Source organism: Musa acuminata, chromosome BXJ1-8 (assembly GCF_036884655.1).
Source record: "Musa acuminata AAA Group cultivar baxijiao chromosome BXJ1-8, Cavendish_Baxijiao_AAA, whole genome shotgun sequence".
In the NCBI taxonomy this organism is placed as follows: domain Eukaryota; kingdom Viridiplantae; phylum Streptophyta; class Magnoliopsida; order Zingiberales; family Musaceae; genus Musa; species Musa acuminata.
The window spans coordinates 43,603,216-43,620,184 of NC_088334.1; the positions used below are offsets into that span (position 1 = coordinate 43,603,216).

Here is a 16,969-nt window from a genome sequence, read left to right on the forward strand (position 1 = left end):
TTGTTGTGATATACATCATGTTCTCTTCATGTTAACTTGAAGTTATCTGCAAGTCTTCGATTTATTAGTCTGTATGATCCTTCTGATGCTAGCTATTGTCTTTAATCAAAACCGAGTGGGATTCAGCAAAGCCTTTTGAGATGCTTAAGACTTGTATCCTCCACCATATGGGCATTGTTACAAGTACTCTTCCTTTCAAGTAAGGAATCATAATCCTCGATGCTCGTTGCAGAATCTCTGAGAGCTCACAATTGCCAACGTTAAACTAACCAATCAATGCAACTGGAATTGGAAACCTCTTCTCTATACCAAGAAAGTAATTGAGGCATTGACCCGAACATCAAAGACAAAACCACCAAAGGGTGGCAACATGAAGGACATATATCTAGGGTTCCTAAACTTTGATTTCGGACACTATATTTTGTCTGACAGATATCCTCTATGTTCTTCCACTTTCAAAGGTACAGTTCAATCCTATTCGATTGGGCAGCGACTATTGCTTATGTGATTTTGTGTGGCATGAGGACCCTATTCATGAAAGGGACTTGAAAGACAAAAGGGAAGCCCTAGGAGGTGTGAAGTCTTTTGAGGATCATGGGGTTTCTATAAAGACACCTGTCAGATCTCCTGTAGCCCTGTGCTCTTCGGGTTCCTTTTTCTGATGCAGATGCCGAATCCAAGGTTTGTCAAGCATGTGCTACATGTTCTGAGGAGAAGCTCTAAAGTTTGAAGCTCATTCTTTCTCTCTAATCTTACCCACATTCCTTGATAGTTTTAGCTGAAATAAGGAGCTCATTGCCACCACGAGATAGCTACATAAACTGTTGTTCTTGCTTGTGCAATGTCATCTTATTTTGCTAAACAAGAATGCCATGCCCGACAGAGAGTAACAAAGAAGGCAAACACCATGCTATTGCTGGGAATGATGACTAATGTTCTCTTTGGTGTTTGAGGCTTTGTGCCATATGTCGACAGAGACTCCACTGAGTTGGATTCTGGTGAATAAAGTTCCTGTGGAATCATCACAGCTTGTCAGAATCTTTTGTCCAGTGTCATTGGCACAAAAGTTTAGATCACTTGCAGCTGAGCTGAGGGGAGAACATCTCACTGTCGTTGCTGTTTGTGATCGACTACTTTAGCAATTGGAACTTCTTTAGGTTCATAGGACAGAAAGGCTCTAATAAACAATTCAGACAGAAAGGAGAATCTTTGGCAGATTCCTAAGCATTACTGAACGAACAATGAGGTTTCCACTGCTACATGAAAACATTCATGTCAGTCAGCTCGGTGAGAGGAAGATTGTTTGAGGACTAATGAATAATTTTGCATTGCTAAGAATTATCCGAAACTTTAATAGTTTGACTCAGACCCATCCAATTTAATTTTTCAGTTGCCACGAAATTTACATATGAATAGGAAGAAGATGTTAATAAAATATTTATATGTGAGATGATGATTGAAAGGTACCTAAAGAATAATCCAACATCTTGTATGCATGTGCCCTCTATTTCACCAAACCTACACATGAGATGAGATGAGATATGGTGTTAGAACTTAAAAGTAGATTGAATCATCTCCGAGTGGGTTAGGATGAATCCACACAAACATATGGAAAGATATTGTATGAATACTGATAAAGGACCGATACATGTGTCAAATAAAGAATAATATTAAAATAACATAATATTATATATTGGAAGGTATCAGATAGCTATCTTAGCTAGTAAAAATTTTGAATTTCACTAATTCAACTTATATGTGAGAGAAAATGTTACTAATTATGATTACTAATAACTTATTTGAACTAAAATATGATATAATATATTTAATATCATTACCATCATGAGCATTAAGTGACAAATCTTTAAATGATATTATTATCAATCAGAATTTTAATGCCTGTACTCGACTGGTCAAACAATAGTCATTAGGGATTGAAAAACAATTACTGTTAAAAATAAAGATAAAAAGAAGAAGAAGAAGAAATTTTAGCCATTCACTACTGAGAAAACAAGAGGCAATAATCCAAGAATGCAATAGAAACATGAATGGAAGTGATTTCTTTTCTCCGGTTCTTACCTTTCACAGCACTACCGATTCATAAGTCTGAATCACTACCTGCACTAAGAATCAACATGTGAGATCATATAAGAAACTAGGGTTTACTTGATTGAGCTGGTCATCACATCCCAAGTGGTAATAGCTGCATGCATACAAAGCTCATGAAAACAACGGGCATACATTAATTTCAGCAGTAACTCGTGTTCCCTGATATTATAGTAACGAGGTGGCTTTTCTTGTTCGATCTCTTCTTTTTGGGATAATTCAGCTAATGGTTCTCGAAACCAATCTCATAGACTGCACTTGCAAACTGTGTCAGATGATATGTAATAAAAATATTGCATTGGTCATATTCTAATTTTTTAAGATAATATGACATAAAATAACAGCATCAGAGACACCCATAAATTAACCAAAATTTGTGTTTCACATCTGCAGATGCTAATTGTATAAGATATTAACAAGTCTCATTTTCTGAGATATAAATGGATTCAGCTACACAATGAAGCTTCAAAACAGAGCAACAAGTGTGAAAACATATAATGAGACAGGTATAGAAACAATAAGAACCTGCATTCTGTAAGGATAAGATCAAGAACTGTACAAAGAATCTATTAGGCACTTCTATGCCCATAATCCTGTCAATGTCATATCAAGTTACATAGATTTTTATCAGAAAATGAATCAATTCAATTCAGTACTCTCTAATTACAAATGGGGCAGAGAGTCAGAGTTCCAACTCCAAACACTCTTCTGTACAATTCGCAAATGAAAATGCTCACTGATGACAACAGCAAAGTGCTGCCAGGTCGATGCCAAATCATGCAGCCATATCCAATCTGAAACAATGAAATGTATGATTAGCACTGGTAAATAACAAGGCATGTAGTTTGCATATGCAGGAAGTCAATGCAGCTACAAATGCAGTGTATCTCTCTGATCTGATTAACATAAAATGTCATTTGAACCAATAATACGACTACCTTTAACACAAACAACTATGATAATCCAAGCGATGCTTTTTTTCCTCCAGAAAATACAAGGGTACTTCAATCAGTTAAAGCTTCTACTATAATCTTCTAGCTTAATTCTTGCTACGAATTGCATCTAAAATATCCAAGTTGTAAAAAGATGGTGATAAAAATCTTGAAAAGAGGTGGTGATAAAAATCAGGGGTGTCACCATTATCCTATATTATAGTAACCGGTCCTAAGTCATGGACTTAATTCCAGAAGCTGTGCATAACATGGCCAGCCAACAATATAGCTTAAATACGATTATGCAGTCAGGCATTTTCAGCATCTTAAATCATGATAAACAAATGAAAGTTTGACGATCCACCCTTTCTGGTTATAGTTCGGATTCTAGGTGTTGCCAAGTGGTTCCATCAGATTCATGCCCAAAATGAATGCATTGACTCATCAATGGCTAATCTGAAGTCTAATGATTAACACTCGGCATGGCTAGTGCAAATATAAATAAGAATAAGATGCTGCAGCATGATTCTAAAAGACAAAGAGGGAAAGCCTTGATATCATAGAAAAGTTGCTTCTCTACAATGGAAGTGAACAGAGTCCTAGTTGCAGAAGTACTTTTAAGGAGATTAACTATTTATGTACTTTTAAACAGAACAAAATTTCAAATTCCAGTTGGAACTAGCATATACTAATTGATATTTACCAGTCCACTGATGACGGATGACAATGACGATCACAACAACAACAATGCTGTAAGGTCCAACAAAGCCATATAGACTGACAATGGACTATAAAGATAAATACTGATAGGTAATTCTTTTTATTATTTTTCAGTGACACTAGAAGGTACAAATTGGTGAACGAGTCTGTAATAGTGTGACTAATTGCAAAAACTGATATCGACCCAAATTTTAAACCTTGAAACAGACCACTGCTAAAGCTCAATTTATAGACCATAGAATCAGCATGCCTTTTTTTCTTAAACAAAGTAAAAAATTGTTAATTAATTAAACTGGTTGCATAAAAAACAAGGGGAGAATGTAAATCTGACTTAATAGCAATAACTTGCAAGGAAGTGAGTATAGTTTTGAGTTTCATTAGACATTACTATCCTAGTGGTAATTAAGTTAGACATCTGGGTGGACTGGAGGTGTTTGAAGGTAATTGTTGGCCTATATCTGTGCATATACCTTTTTCCAGGTTTAACTTCTGCAATCCACTAAATAACTTAAAAAAATTTCAACCCCAAATAGAATAAATATTTCAATTGTGCTCTCTTTTTTCTCAGATTGAATATATCTTCTACTTGTTTTACTGCTACTAAAGGATGATGGCAACATAGACCTAACTGTAGTATTCCTGCCCCCAGATATTGTTAGCATAAATGCCAATATTACAAACATCCCCTTTAACAGTGAGTGAAAAACACTCAAAAATTAATACAAAAGGAACAATGAAACACTACATTGGAAATTTCAACTATTATACATCTCAAGGAAATCTTCACATCAGAAAACCTACAAAGTAGATGTCTTTAAACAACTCAGCAATTCTCCCTCACAATAAAAAAGAACCTACAAAGTACAATATACAAATAAGAATAAAAAATGGAAGTATCATAGACAACTTCAAGAAAAGAAAAACAAACTCAATAACTAGTAGTTAAAAGCAAGCGAAGAGTTGAATAGATCTTAGAACATCAGTTACCATGATAGATTATGTCAGTATTCTGGGTTTCATTGCAATTGAGAGAGGTGCATTGCGTTTGGAAGAGATACTTGGCACTTCATATCAAACTGTTAGTAGAAAGCTTGTATATGTATAAATTTCTGGCTTGTTTTCAGATACTTTGAAGTGACGGAAGAAAAGGCCTTGAAGATCAAGTAAACCATAACATGTCAGTTTATTCATTCATAGCACAGTTGCCAGAAAGCCCAAATTCATATCTGGAGTGTGAAAAACACCTTTATTTGTTGCATAGTTTCCACCTTGTTTTAAGGCACAGTAAGAAACCCAATTCATATCTCACATCAATAGTGCTGTCGGTTGATAGCCTAAGCTCTTATCAGAGTCTGATACAATGCTGGGTGCAAAAGACACTATACAAAATTTGCAAGCTGGCCTCTTCCTACAAATTTTCCAGGAAAAGAACCCAAAGAATGTGGATATCTTCAAGAAGAAATAGTATCCTATCAGAAAGTCAAATACTACCAATCACCAATATTCACCGCAGCATGTCCAGCATAGCAGAGTGGCCGGAAGAGACATTATCTACAGTTATTTTTCACAGAAGAATTTATCTCAGACCTTTAACGACCAATAGACTCCAGTGAAAGCCGTACAAGTTGCAGTAACCCTTCTATGTTATAAAAGTTGCAATCAAGAGCCTTTCTTACATACGACATGCCATCCACCCTATCCTTTTGCAGGCTGACAATAGCAGCTTCAAAAGCAATATGTGATTTCCTAGTCGCTTCAAATGCACAATTTATATCATTTATCTGCAATAAAGCACATTTAGGAGAATCTTAAGACCAGGCAGAAAAGAAAACATAATCAATCTATATCCAGGAACCCATTGTCCATAAATTTTGAATTAAAAACACAATACAGTCAAATGTTTAGATAAATCCTAAAACTGTTCAGCAAATTAATGGCTGTCATAAGATCATCATATTGCAGCTAAAATGATCCAATTGGATGTGGAAATAGTCAATTAGACAGGATCTTCTACACCATTAGGTTGAGTCCCAAGTCCATTAAGTCTAATTATATTGCATAACTATATATCAAATTTTCATTAGATTCTGAAGCCAAACCAATTCCAATTTTTCAAATAATTTAGCTTACACAGTAATCAAATTAGTCATCTGAATCCTTTTGAGTAGTGATGATCAACCCCTATTAAGAAGTAACTGGGTAGAAGAATAAAGTAGTCAGAAGTTGTGCTTCTTTGTTGACAGGAAAAATGAATTATCTGTTTTGTTTATTTTTCTTATCCTTATCTCCAATTATGCAATTTCCTCTTTTTCTCAAGCCTTTTGTATTTCAACATTGACTGTTGTTAATCCTCTGAATGTTTATGTTCAGTGAATAATATCGCTGTTGCCAAGCCCCTGTTATTAATTCAATCTTGCTATTACATAACATACTTGTCCCTGAAATTTGAGCTTTCTGACAGTAAATCAGCTGTTCCAAATCCCTGGTACTTGTAAAGGATTGCCTAATTAGGATTGCAAAAAAAGAAATGGCCCTATATCTGATTAGTTGTGTTAACCCACCAAATGCCAACACACATTTCACACTATAAAGCGTAGCACTTCCAGTCTTTTGGAGGTGTTCACATCTAGTTTAGTAAAAACTAAACAAAAATCAAAGTGGAAAAAGCAAATTTTCAGTTTTTTAACAATACACGAGCATTCTTGGAAAAATGACCCATGCATAGACTAAATGGAATCAAGATTGCTTTATATATGTGTGTGTGTGTGTGTGTATTTATGTGTATATATATATATATATATATATATATATATATATATATATATATATATATATATATATATATATATATATATATATATATATATATATATGTATATAGAGGTTGTACATAACTGATGTCATTTATGCCATTTTGGAAAGCCAATTGTGAACTTCTGAGAGCATAATTGCTTTTTATAAACTAAAGCTAATGAAAACTTTTTACACATTGAACACATAATGCAATTTGTCAAGAAAATATAATCTTAGAGAATGTGTCGATGAGAATCATTCGCAATTTTAGCAGCAGCTGAATCTTTATTAGACATATTTGAATGAAAACTCTCATTAACTGACGGAAAAATTTTAGTTAATGTACATGCAACAAATGATAAAGTGCTTCCAATTTGTTGCAATCATAAAGGTCTAAGCAATGAACTTGTCCTCTTGGACACTGAGAAGAGTGAAACGTAGTCAGCTTTCAATCGCCGAGTCTTTGCAACAAATTCTTGAAATATAGTACTCAATATATCATAATGATCTAGTAAACAGCTTACATAATGGAGCAACCACATAAGTTGGTGATGGCGTGCAGCTATGACAGAGTTGCCAGCAACTTGAGGAGAACTTCCATCCTTGCCTGAAGCATCCTTGCCTAATATAGCCTGATTGTTTAAATTATCAACATCTGAAGCAGAAGATGATGGTGATTCACCTAGTACATAAAGCAAATAGTCAAAATCAAAGCATATATTGCTAATTATGATAAAAATCTGCAACTAATACTAGAGAAAATGGATGGAAACATAATGCAGAATGAAGCAACAGGTATGAAAGTGAAAGACAAATGTTAATTCATGCAACATTTTCATTTTAAGTATGTTGTTGATAACTAAACCATAATTTAGATGAAATTTGGAACAATTGATAACAACTTCAACATAAGATATCTTTCTGACACTAAAAAATTTTCATGACCAGCACACTCAAAAGTGAGACTAGTTAGGACACCGGCTTGGTTGATAGTGTTTTGAACAGTGCACACATTATTTACAGAATACAGATTTCACATACATGTTACACTTGACCAGCAAAACGAAATTCAGACACTTGAATACTAATATATTAGAATTCCATGTATATAAAGAAGCTAGAAGTTCCAAACTGTTTAGGGTCAATTGCATGGATATTTCCTCATTATGGAGCTCTACTGAGGGCAACATCTAAGAGCCAACAATTTTATTCACATTAGGTTTGCTCTACTCTTTTCCTACCATTATTCCCAACTGACCCACTTCATTTATCTAATAATCTATCTCTGTCTTCTTTCAATACGTTCATGCCACTTCATTTGTCTTTCATTGGTTTATATATGAAAACACAGCACAAATTGTTCACAGCAGTTAGCCATATAATGTTTCCATTAGCACACTTTAATTTAGACTACGGGTTTTTCTTAAATACTAATGGTACTGTACTGCCATTTCTTCACAATGGTTAATATTAACACACTTTAGTTGCATCACTTGCAGGACCTAAAACATGGAAATAGTATGTGATGGATAAAACTTCATAACAGTTTAAAAATTCATTGAAAATCAAATGCCAGAACTACATATTTTCTTCTTTTGATTCTGATAGGCAAGTTGCATCTGTCATTTTAATTACCCAAATTAGTTGCGATGTTAACCATAGACAGGTAAATTTTCTTTAGGAACCTTACAAAGAAAAATTCTAAGAATACCCATGTGGATTAACCCGATAAACCAAAAGCTACAAAAAAAATTAGAACCCTAATAGCAAAATTTCTAGAAATGCAACACATTTCAATAACCTGGAGGAAGAAACTGAAAAGCTGCTTGCAATTCATTAAGGTCTTTGCTTGCATTAGGTCTTTTACTGTATGCAGACTTCATATAGGCTACTTCAACGCATTTGTATGCTAAAGCAGTAGCAGCCATCTCCTTGATCTTTTCGTATTCATGGGCCACAAATCTGTTGAAAACAAGCATTAAAAACATGAGGAAATAATAAGAATATTTTTTATATAAAGTTCTGGAATACAGTCTGTGAAACCACATATGTGGATGTGTGCATTGACTCAAAAAGTAGGGCCTACATAGCTTCAACATGTGGTTAACCACAGAGGCACAAATGCAGTTGTATATACAACCTGTCAGTTACTATGCAGTACAACTTATACCTGTGGTCCATATAAGTATACATATGTGATCATTGTGGCAACTTAAATCACATAGAATTTTGCATGTTTCTTATAACATAGCACTTAACTTCTTAAAGAATATTAAGAATCATTCCATAAATTTTGATTTGGATGTAATTTAACAATATTTTAACAAAAAAATAATGTTTTACTTTATTACACTATTTAAATATAAAATTAACCATTTATGTGTCTGCTTACACAGCAACTTACTGCATACCTCCTGCATAATATCGTTGCTTTTAGGAACATCCAAAGGATCAAAATTTAGTCTGACACTTAAACAGAGACATGATCAGATATTGCTAGTTTGTTGTCTCAATATAACTTGCAAGTCCATTTTAATATTTATGTCATGATATGCTGTTAAAGTTATTCTCCAAAATTACTCTCAATCATCAAACATAGTACAAAAAGTCTTATTGCACAATTTCGATACTGCTAATTTACACCTTAAATTACATGAAAAGTTAATCATGATAACAATTTTTTGCACCTTAAGTTACATGAAAAGTTAAATCATGACAACAATTTATTAAGAAACAAAGATCTATGACTATTTCTCTCCTAAAATTTTTGCTAGTTCATAAGAAAATAGGTTTCGATAACACAACCCCTCTAAGAGAAAAGAAAATAAAGATCCATAGTTCCAATTTTTCATCAACAAATTTCTGTATCATACGACAAGAAAATGGTTGTCACTATCTGGAAATTGGCAACATAGAATCTTTAATGTAACACTTTTTTAATCATCATAATCAACATGCACATGTCATGCCAGATATTTACCAGTGGAACTCCACTGCTGATGGATTTTTGCATGTGATGATCATAATCAAGTTAGAGTACTGACCATTGAACATACAAATTGATACACTTGAATAATCAGGGCACTCTGTATAGGTAATGCTTCAGTTAAGTATTGTATTACTGATTTTTATGCTAATCATAAACTAAACAACTGCATAAGGAAACAAGAATCTATCTATCATGTTCACTAACTAGAAAAAGGACCCTTTATTTCAACATAAATGTTTCTATCATTACTCATGATGACAAGATGAGTTTCAAATCAAGTGCTTGTTCATGTTTAATGCATGTAATGTGCAAATTCTTGTGCTACATTTAGTATCCAACATTAGGCACAAACACCCACATTCGTATTTGAGCCATTTAAGTATGAGATCACATAATAAAGGTTCAACAAATTTGACTATGAGACAACTAGATGGCTTTAAGTTGCTAAGACATCTTATTTTTATGCTCATTGTTCACTAAGCTGCTCCTTCTAAAGGGTCTACAAGAGTAAATCAATGGCATTGATATTTTAATAATATTTCTATGCATAACATAAAAAAAATCAAATAAAAAGATGCTGCTCAAACCAAATGTCTACAACCTACTAATTCTACCAAGGGCCCCCTGACAGTGGATACTCAAAGAACTAACAGGTGATAGAAGATAACCTTGGTGGTATATGAACAAAGACCAGCCAAGTATAATTTATATCGATGACTAACTTACTTGCATAGTTTTGCTGTTTCAAAGTACATTTGGCCTGCTTCTGCTTGTTTAGCACAATCAAAATTGATAGGTTCCATGAGAGCAGCAACATGCAGAAACTTCATGGCTGCCTCAAAGTACAGGGCAGTGCTTTCAAGTTCCAGTCCTTCACTCTGCAAGAAATTCCATTTGAAAGTGGCAAAAGAAAAATTACAAGATTAATGAATGATAGCCAGAGTGATTTGTGAAAGGGTTATATCAACCTTTAAGCGATTGGCTGTATGCTTAAGATCTCTTGCCTCTTTCAACATAACAGAATGATTTTCCTTTCTTATTGGACTCGATGGGTCAGGACCATCAGGAGCAGCATGTCTCAGATTATTATGGTGCAATCCATTGCGGATATCTGGTTGTTTATGTTGTTTGACAAAATTCAAAGCATCAGCACTAACTGCATCAACTACCTCAAGAGCTGTTTTACTTGCCTTGAGAGGTGAAGATACCAAAGGAGGACCCCAAGACTTTGTTTCTTGTTCATTACCAGAAGTCAGCTTCAACTGAGACCTTCCTAGTTCAGAAGGCAATTCTCCACAATTAATCCTATCTGAACAAGGGTGGTTCAATGCTTTTTCATTTTGAGAAGTGCCATTAGCATTCATGTTTTCTTGCACTGTCAAAGTTGAGATATTTTCTTGCCTAACGGTCATCCATTTCGAAGTAACGTCTTTTTTCCTCAAGATATCCTTCTCATCCTTCTCCTGGGTGTTGCCTTTTTCACTCTCACAAGGACCGAAGCTATCCTCAAGTCTGCATCCGATGCTGTTCTTTGTAGATTGCAAATTCATCTCCTTGCAAGAACCAGAAATCCGAAGTTTACTCTTCCCCAAATCAGATTTACAACCTCTATGTTGAAGAGAAAAGACTCTCTCTTTCCTATCATTTCCAGACCGGGCACTTCCACCATTAACTTCACTATCTGCGCATCTTTTGGGGCTCCTTAAGACTGAGAAACCAGCATTGCTCACATCAACATTTTGCTCCAAGATCCTTTTGCATGAAGGTTTTTCAATTCTAGGAATCCTTGAAGGTGATGAAGAAACTGACTCAATTGGAGAACCTTTTGTTTCCTTAAGATTGGATCTACTTTTCTGGGAGCCTGAAACCTTTGAAGAACTTGAGTTAGCTGCAGCAGGAGGCTGTGCATGGACCATATCCCCCTTCAAGCAATTGAATTCCAAGTTCCTTGGAGATGCTGAGTTCCCTCGGCTCTGATTTGACCTATGCTCTTCTACCATCATATATAAGGCTTTCCTATTTATTCGATCAGGTAGATGCTCTATACTGGCAGGCAAAGCCATTCTGGTCAATTTACCTTTTTGATCCATCTTGCTATTCAGTTTAGTTGCTTTAGATCCTTCTCCTTCAGGTATTGATAACAATGCCTTCCTGTTCTTTACAGGCTTTGATTCACTTAGAGCTCCTTTAACAATAACCTCATTTTCTACCAAACGTTGGCTAGTCACAAGAGCCTCCTGATTGGGCTCACCCTCTTGCCACTCTTTTACTTTCCTTTTCTTAGCAGAAAGGTCCATATTATTTGACTTATCAACATATAAAGCATTGAACTGAACTTCATCCCGCAACCTCTTTGATGACGCAGCGGAATTGGCTTCCGAGTCACATTTTAAGTCTTTTGGCATTGGCAGTTTCCTCTGCTTGGACTCATTAGTAGCAATTCCTGCGGTTGAACAACCACCAATGCCATTTTCCTCAAAAGCCTTCATAGATAAATTATCGTTGGAACATTCTTTGTCAGAATATTGCAAGATTTCTTTTCTAGGTTTCTTAGAAGATCCAAGATCATCTTGATCAACCTCTCTCTTGCTTTTCAATTTTAAATGTTTCTCACTTTGTCTACCATGATCATCTGAAACATAATAAAAGAGATATTATAGATAGGAAAAATCCTGTTCATATAACTAAAGGGACAATCAGCAAGATGGTACCTTCATCTGAGTAGAACCCAAGATTTTTTTGTTTATACTTTTGCTTTATCTTCTGCTTCTCACTGTTGAAATCGGATGATCTGCTTTCATTAACAAGGCCAACTTTGTTCATTGAGTTCATTTCCACAGGATGATGCTTATTTGCCTCATTTGAAATTTCGCATTTAACAGAGGCCAGCTGGCCCCTGTTTACAGTATCTGGAAAGCACTTAGGAGTTGAATGACTTAGCATATCTGAAGCATCCTTTAATGTGTTTTTCCTCTTCCCAGTAGTATGTACATTTTGAATATTAACTTCAATTCTCTGACCAAGGGGCAATCCACCAGCCAAAGAGGTGCTAGAACTGGCAACATTGTGACAAACATCTAAGGTAGCACCATTTTCTGGGGCAAGGGGTAAATACAATGCAATTAGGGCATTTGTTGTCTCCTCCTCACCGATTTCACAACTATTCATCCCAGGCCTACATAAGATTTTGGAGAAAAATATGAATTCCAAAATATAGTAAAAAGAACATTTTTCTTTCTTTGTGAAGAGAAACTTACAACCAATTGAGCATATTGCATTGCCATGTATTGGGAAGATCACTAGGATTGGTCTCATATGGTAAAAGACGCCACTTTCCGCATATGTCACAACATACCCACTCATCATTGATAATAGCAGGCGCTGGAGGGGCAACAGTTGCATCTGTAGCTAGGACATTGCATGTCAAAGGGGTCAGTATTGGTTCATCAATGAATGTTCCTGAGGTTAAAGTTTCCTCAACCTTCTTACAACCTGACTTTTCCTTGAATGTATGTGTAGACACAACAGACTTCTCATGCTTAGGCTTCATGGACTTCCCTTTACGTTTCGAATGAAAATCCTGTGAACCAACTTCATTCTCCGATGGTTCAGATTTATTGTCCCATTTAATATTTCCATGGAATTCTCTAAAGGAAGCCCCACTTGACTGTTTATGTGATTTTAGAGCATTAGACTTCTTCTCAGCATGGTCTGTCCTTGCATGAGAATTTTTCTTTCTTTCCTTCAGTGCAGCAGATGAGCTACCACTGATATTGTCTTTCAAGAACTCCCCTGATGATCTGAAATTGATTCGACTTTTTGGCTTCTTTTTCCCGTCAGATATTTGGTCCTTTCTTCCCATTGCCTTCTCCTTGTGTGGAAAAGAATTGGATTCAATGTGATCAGCAGGCTCAGTAATTTGCCCATTCCTTCTCTTTTGTCCATTTGAGTAGGGACCAAAATCTTTATCAACTTTTCTTCTAACTTCTTTCTGCAACTCAGAGTTATCATTCTTTTGTTTGTTTGAATTTTGTTCTTCCGACTTTTTCTCTGTCCTGCTTGCTCTTAAATTCAATTTCCCTCTTGAGCAGGTTATTTCATTTCCTGAATTAGTAATTTCATTATTTGTTGTACTTTCAATTAAGTCATAAGGTTTATCATCTACTGCACCAGGAAAAGTTGATATGCCCTTCAATGATGCCTCATTCATTTTCCATTGATGATCCAACATCTTGGTGTCATCCTTTGCAGTATTCCCAACCATCAGTCTTTCTGCTTTTCTATCTGCATTGTTCGAAATAGAGGATGGCGCAAGCTCTTGTCCTCCTTGGGTTTCAATGTCAATTTCCCTAATCAAGTTTACATCATTCTTTCCCTCTGCATTCTTAATTACTCTCGGTCTTCCTTTGTGCTCACTAGACTTCGTTTGCTGCTCCATCTGACCTTTGACTTCTCTTGAACATGTAGAATAATATGCAAAGTCTGAATTCATTTCAGGCGTTCCCGGGAAAAGCATTCCTCTTTTGCCCTTGTTGACAAAAGAATTGTCTTTTAAAACCAATTGAAATAGACTTTCTTGAAGAGGTGAAAGTAAAAGGCCACCAGGAACCACAAAACATGTCATAACCTGTTTGATTAATTTAAAACAGAAATTAGCAAACTGGGATCCTGCACAAAGATGGCTAGATAACAATAGTACTTTACCTGGAAAATAGTCTTGGGAGATTCATCAGGCAGATCTTGGAATTCAGAGGAGATCCCTATGCTCCCATGAGGACTGTCCTCAAACGATGATGGTGAAGACATATCTAGGCCCAGAGTGCTATAGATGGTAACATTATTTCTAGCCAAGGTGTTATCAGAACCCACTTTGATGCGAACCTTCAGTGGTTTCTGGTCAGTAATGTTAGATGGTTTATCTAAGGAAGTATGTTGGGAATTGGACTCCTGAATGTATGGTTCATTCATGCACATGTCCCTTTTGCATGAGTTGTCCACTGGTGGCACCATAACACTGTTATTTTTCAAACAAGATGAGCTCATGGTAACTGAAACGTTTGGGTTTGTAACCTGTATGCATCAGGTGATAAAGTAGTGAAAAACCAAATCTACTAAGCTGTCATGTTTTTCAAATAGTTACTTGAGCCATTTGGCAACAATCCTTGTGTAAAAATTTCTTTAATTTAAATCATGATGGCATATCAACAGAATTCAAACAGAGAGTTGGTGTGAGATGATATGATCAAATTCCTTGTATAAGGGTCAACTATCACTTGTATCACCTAAAACGAAAAATGTACCTTGACTGATGGATTGTAGGGAGATTTTGTGACATTTTGACTTGGAACATCTTGTGCACTTCTAGGTTGACTTAAAATTAAAGGAGAACGCTGATAGGTAGGTAAGAAAGAACCATATCCTCCAAATTTTGCACCTGTTAATAAGTTGAATTCTCTGTACCATCAGTACCATAGTTTGAATAGTTAATATCCTGGTTGAGACTGCTATATCTGCATTACCCAAGTTCTCAGCAGAAAGCCCAGCTTCGAAGTCTTTCTGGAAATGCCCCAGTACATCCTGGATCTTTTTATCCTAAATGAAAATGCAAACATAGTCAACAGAAAGTATCAAAATCTCAGCTAGAATTGTACATGTGAGTAGAAGCCTGTAATATTACTTTCAACGCTTAAATAAAATTATCCAGAAATTCTATCATCGTGGGAGTTAGTCAACAGCAAGTGTCAAAATCTCAGCTAATGTGACTAGAATCCTTTAAAATTACTTTCAACGCTTAAACAAAATTATCCACGAATTCTATCATTGTGGGAGTTAATAAAACTCCGCGACAAGAAAGACAAATCCTGTGACACGAAAGAGAGGTTCCCTCCATCCCAACTATTATGGTGCAGCCAAATGCAAAAACCTTTTAGGGTTTCTCATGCAAACCGCTCTGCATATTGTGAACCTCTCACGGTGCCAATAATCTGACAAATGAGGTTTAAGAGTTCAAGAAAGTAACTTCAAGTTGCACCACTGCTTCCTAAAGAAACATGCAAACCATTCAAAACTAATGATATCACGGATCTCTATGGTTTCAGATCACCAAAATTGTCTTTGAAGAATTTCACGTATTCTCAAAACCATGCTCTTTGAGGAGAGAACATCAGCAACAGTACCCAGTATAATCAGCCACCAAAACGGAAGCAGACATCAAAAAAGAAACAGAGACCACGAAAATGCCCACATCTACTGCTAGTTTCAGTTAAGTTCCATGAATGGCATAAACTCTGAAACACTCCAACCAGGAAAACTCCAAAAACTCTCGTATAAGAACGAACTGAAGGTATCGAGAGGCGTTGAGAGGTCTCACAATGTAGGAGAATGCATCAGGGTCGATGCAGGAGTCGTCCTCCCGTCCCGACCACGCCTCGCCTTCCTCGAGTTCGTTCTCCTCATCCATCTCCGATCTCCCGAACCCTAGGCCCTTCCGGAGAGGACCGCGGCAGGGCGAAATCAGATATCGGGGATCGAAACTGCAGAAAGCGAGGTGGTGATCGGCGATCACCACGAGCACCTGCGGGGTTACTATTCGATGTCTCTATCGTTCGTCTCGGGAGAGAGAAAGGGAAGGGGAAGGAGAAGGCGAAGGGAGAGACGAGAAAGAGGGGAAACTCGAAGTAACCCCCCTTAATTTAGAGACGAAAGAGACCAGAAGAGGTTAATTTCTTTCCTTTTCCCTGTCTCTATTTTGGAGATATAGTTAGTGCATTAGTTGTATTATGGACCCTGTTCAGCCGCCCAGTAACGGTGCTTGCTCGAGTGACCGAATCACCCGTGAAATATTCCCCTGGTCGCGGGTCCCACCGTTGCTGACCACGTAGCACCCCTTTTTTTCATTTGGGGCGATTTACCAAAAACGCCCTCCCTTAATGTTATAACCTAAAAATCCTCCCTTTTCTTAGGCCTTTTATTGGGAAGCACTCCATTTCACTCGAGCCATCCTAATCTGCTCGAATGCCCATAAAACCCTCTGAATCTATTCATTGAACCATCGGTTTAGATGAACCGAACCGGTTCTATCTTTTGTCAAATTAGATTTAATTTTTTTCTAAAATAATAATTGAGCAATCACTTATATCATAAATTTTCTTTAATAGGTCGATGTGAGTTGGATAGTTTTATGGGTTTGGACTTGTAAACGAATTGTTCCACATTCGATTATAAGTCAGTATCAAAATATCTTAAATTGGATTATAAAAATTGTAAAAAATCGAATGTAAATTAATCATATAACACTCAATTGCATAATCAGTTTATTTAATTCGTTTACGAATGTAATGCTTTAAAGTTTGTATAACTCATCTTAATCTTTCAAGATAGTGGGCAAATATTATTATATAGTGATTTCATTAACTTTTATATTTTTTAG

At 36.0% G+C, this 16,969-nt stretch overlaps 1 protein-coding gene across 2 annotated transcripts; it reads right to left on the reverse strand.

Annotated features, from left to right (window-relative positions):
* Positions 1 to 2,647: 2,647 nt before the first annotated feature.
* Positions 2,648 to 16,235, reverse strand: LOC135588019 (cysteine-tryptophan domain-containing zinc finger protein 7-like). 2 transcript variants are annotated; one of them, XM_065079938.1, is made up of 13 exons: positions 15,911 to 16,235; positions 15,060 to 15,132; positions 14,841 to 14,974; positions 14,245 to 14,610; positions 12,798 to 14,167; positions 12,252 to 12,715; positions 10,509 to 12,172; positions 10,267 to 10,418; positions 8,353 to 8,513; positions 7,076 to 7,233; positions 5,003 to 5,539; positions 4,746 to 4,909; positions 2,648 to 2,900 (listed from the first exon to the last, which is right to left on the reverse strand). In XM_065079938.1, exons 1-11 carry the CDS (start codon positions 15,998 to 16,000, stop codon positions 5,348 to 5,350), a joined length of 4,824 nt encoding a protein of 1,607 aa, XP_064936010.1. In that variant the 5' UTR covers positions 16,001 to 16,235; the 3' UTR covers positions 2,648 to 2,900; positions 4,746 to 4,909; positions 5,003 to 5,347. The 2 variants fall into 2 exon arrangements, with proteins under 2 accessions (XP_064936010.1, XP_064936009.1); XM_065079937.1 differs by having other exon boundaries at positions 4,746 to 5,539.
* Positions 16,236 to 16,969: the final 734 nt, after the last annotated feature.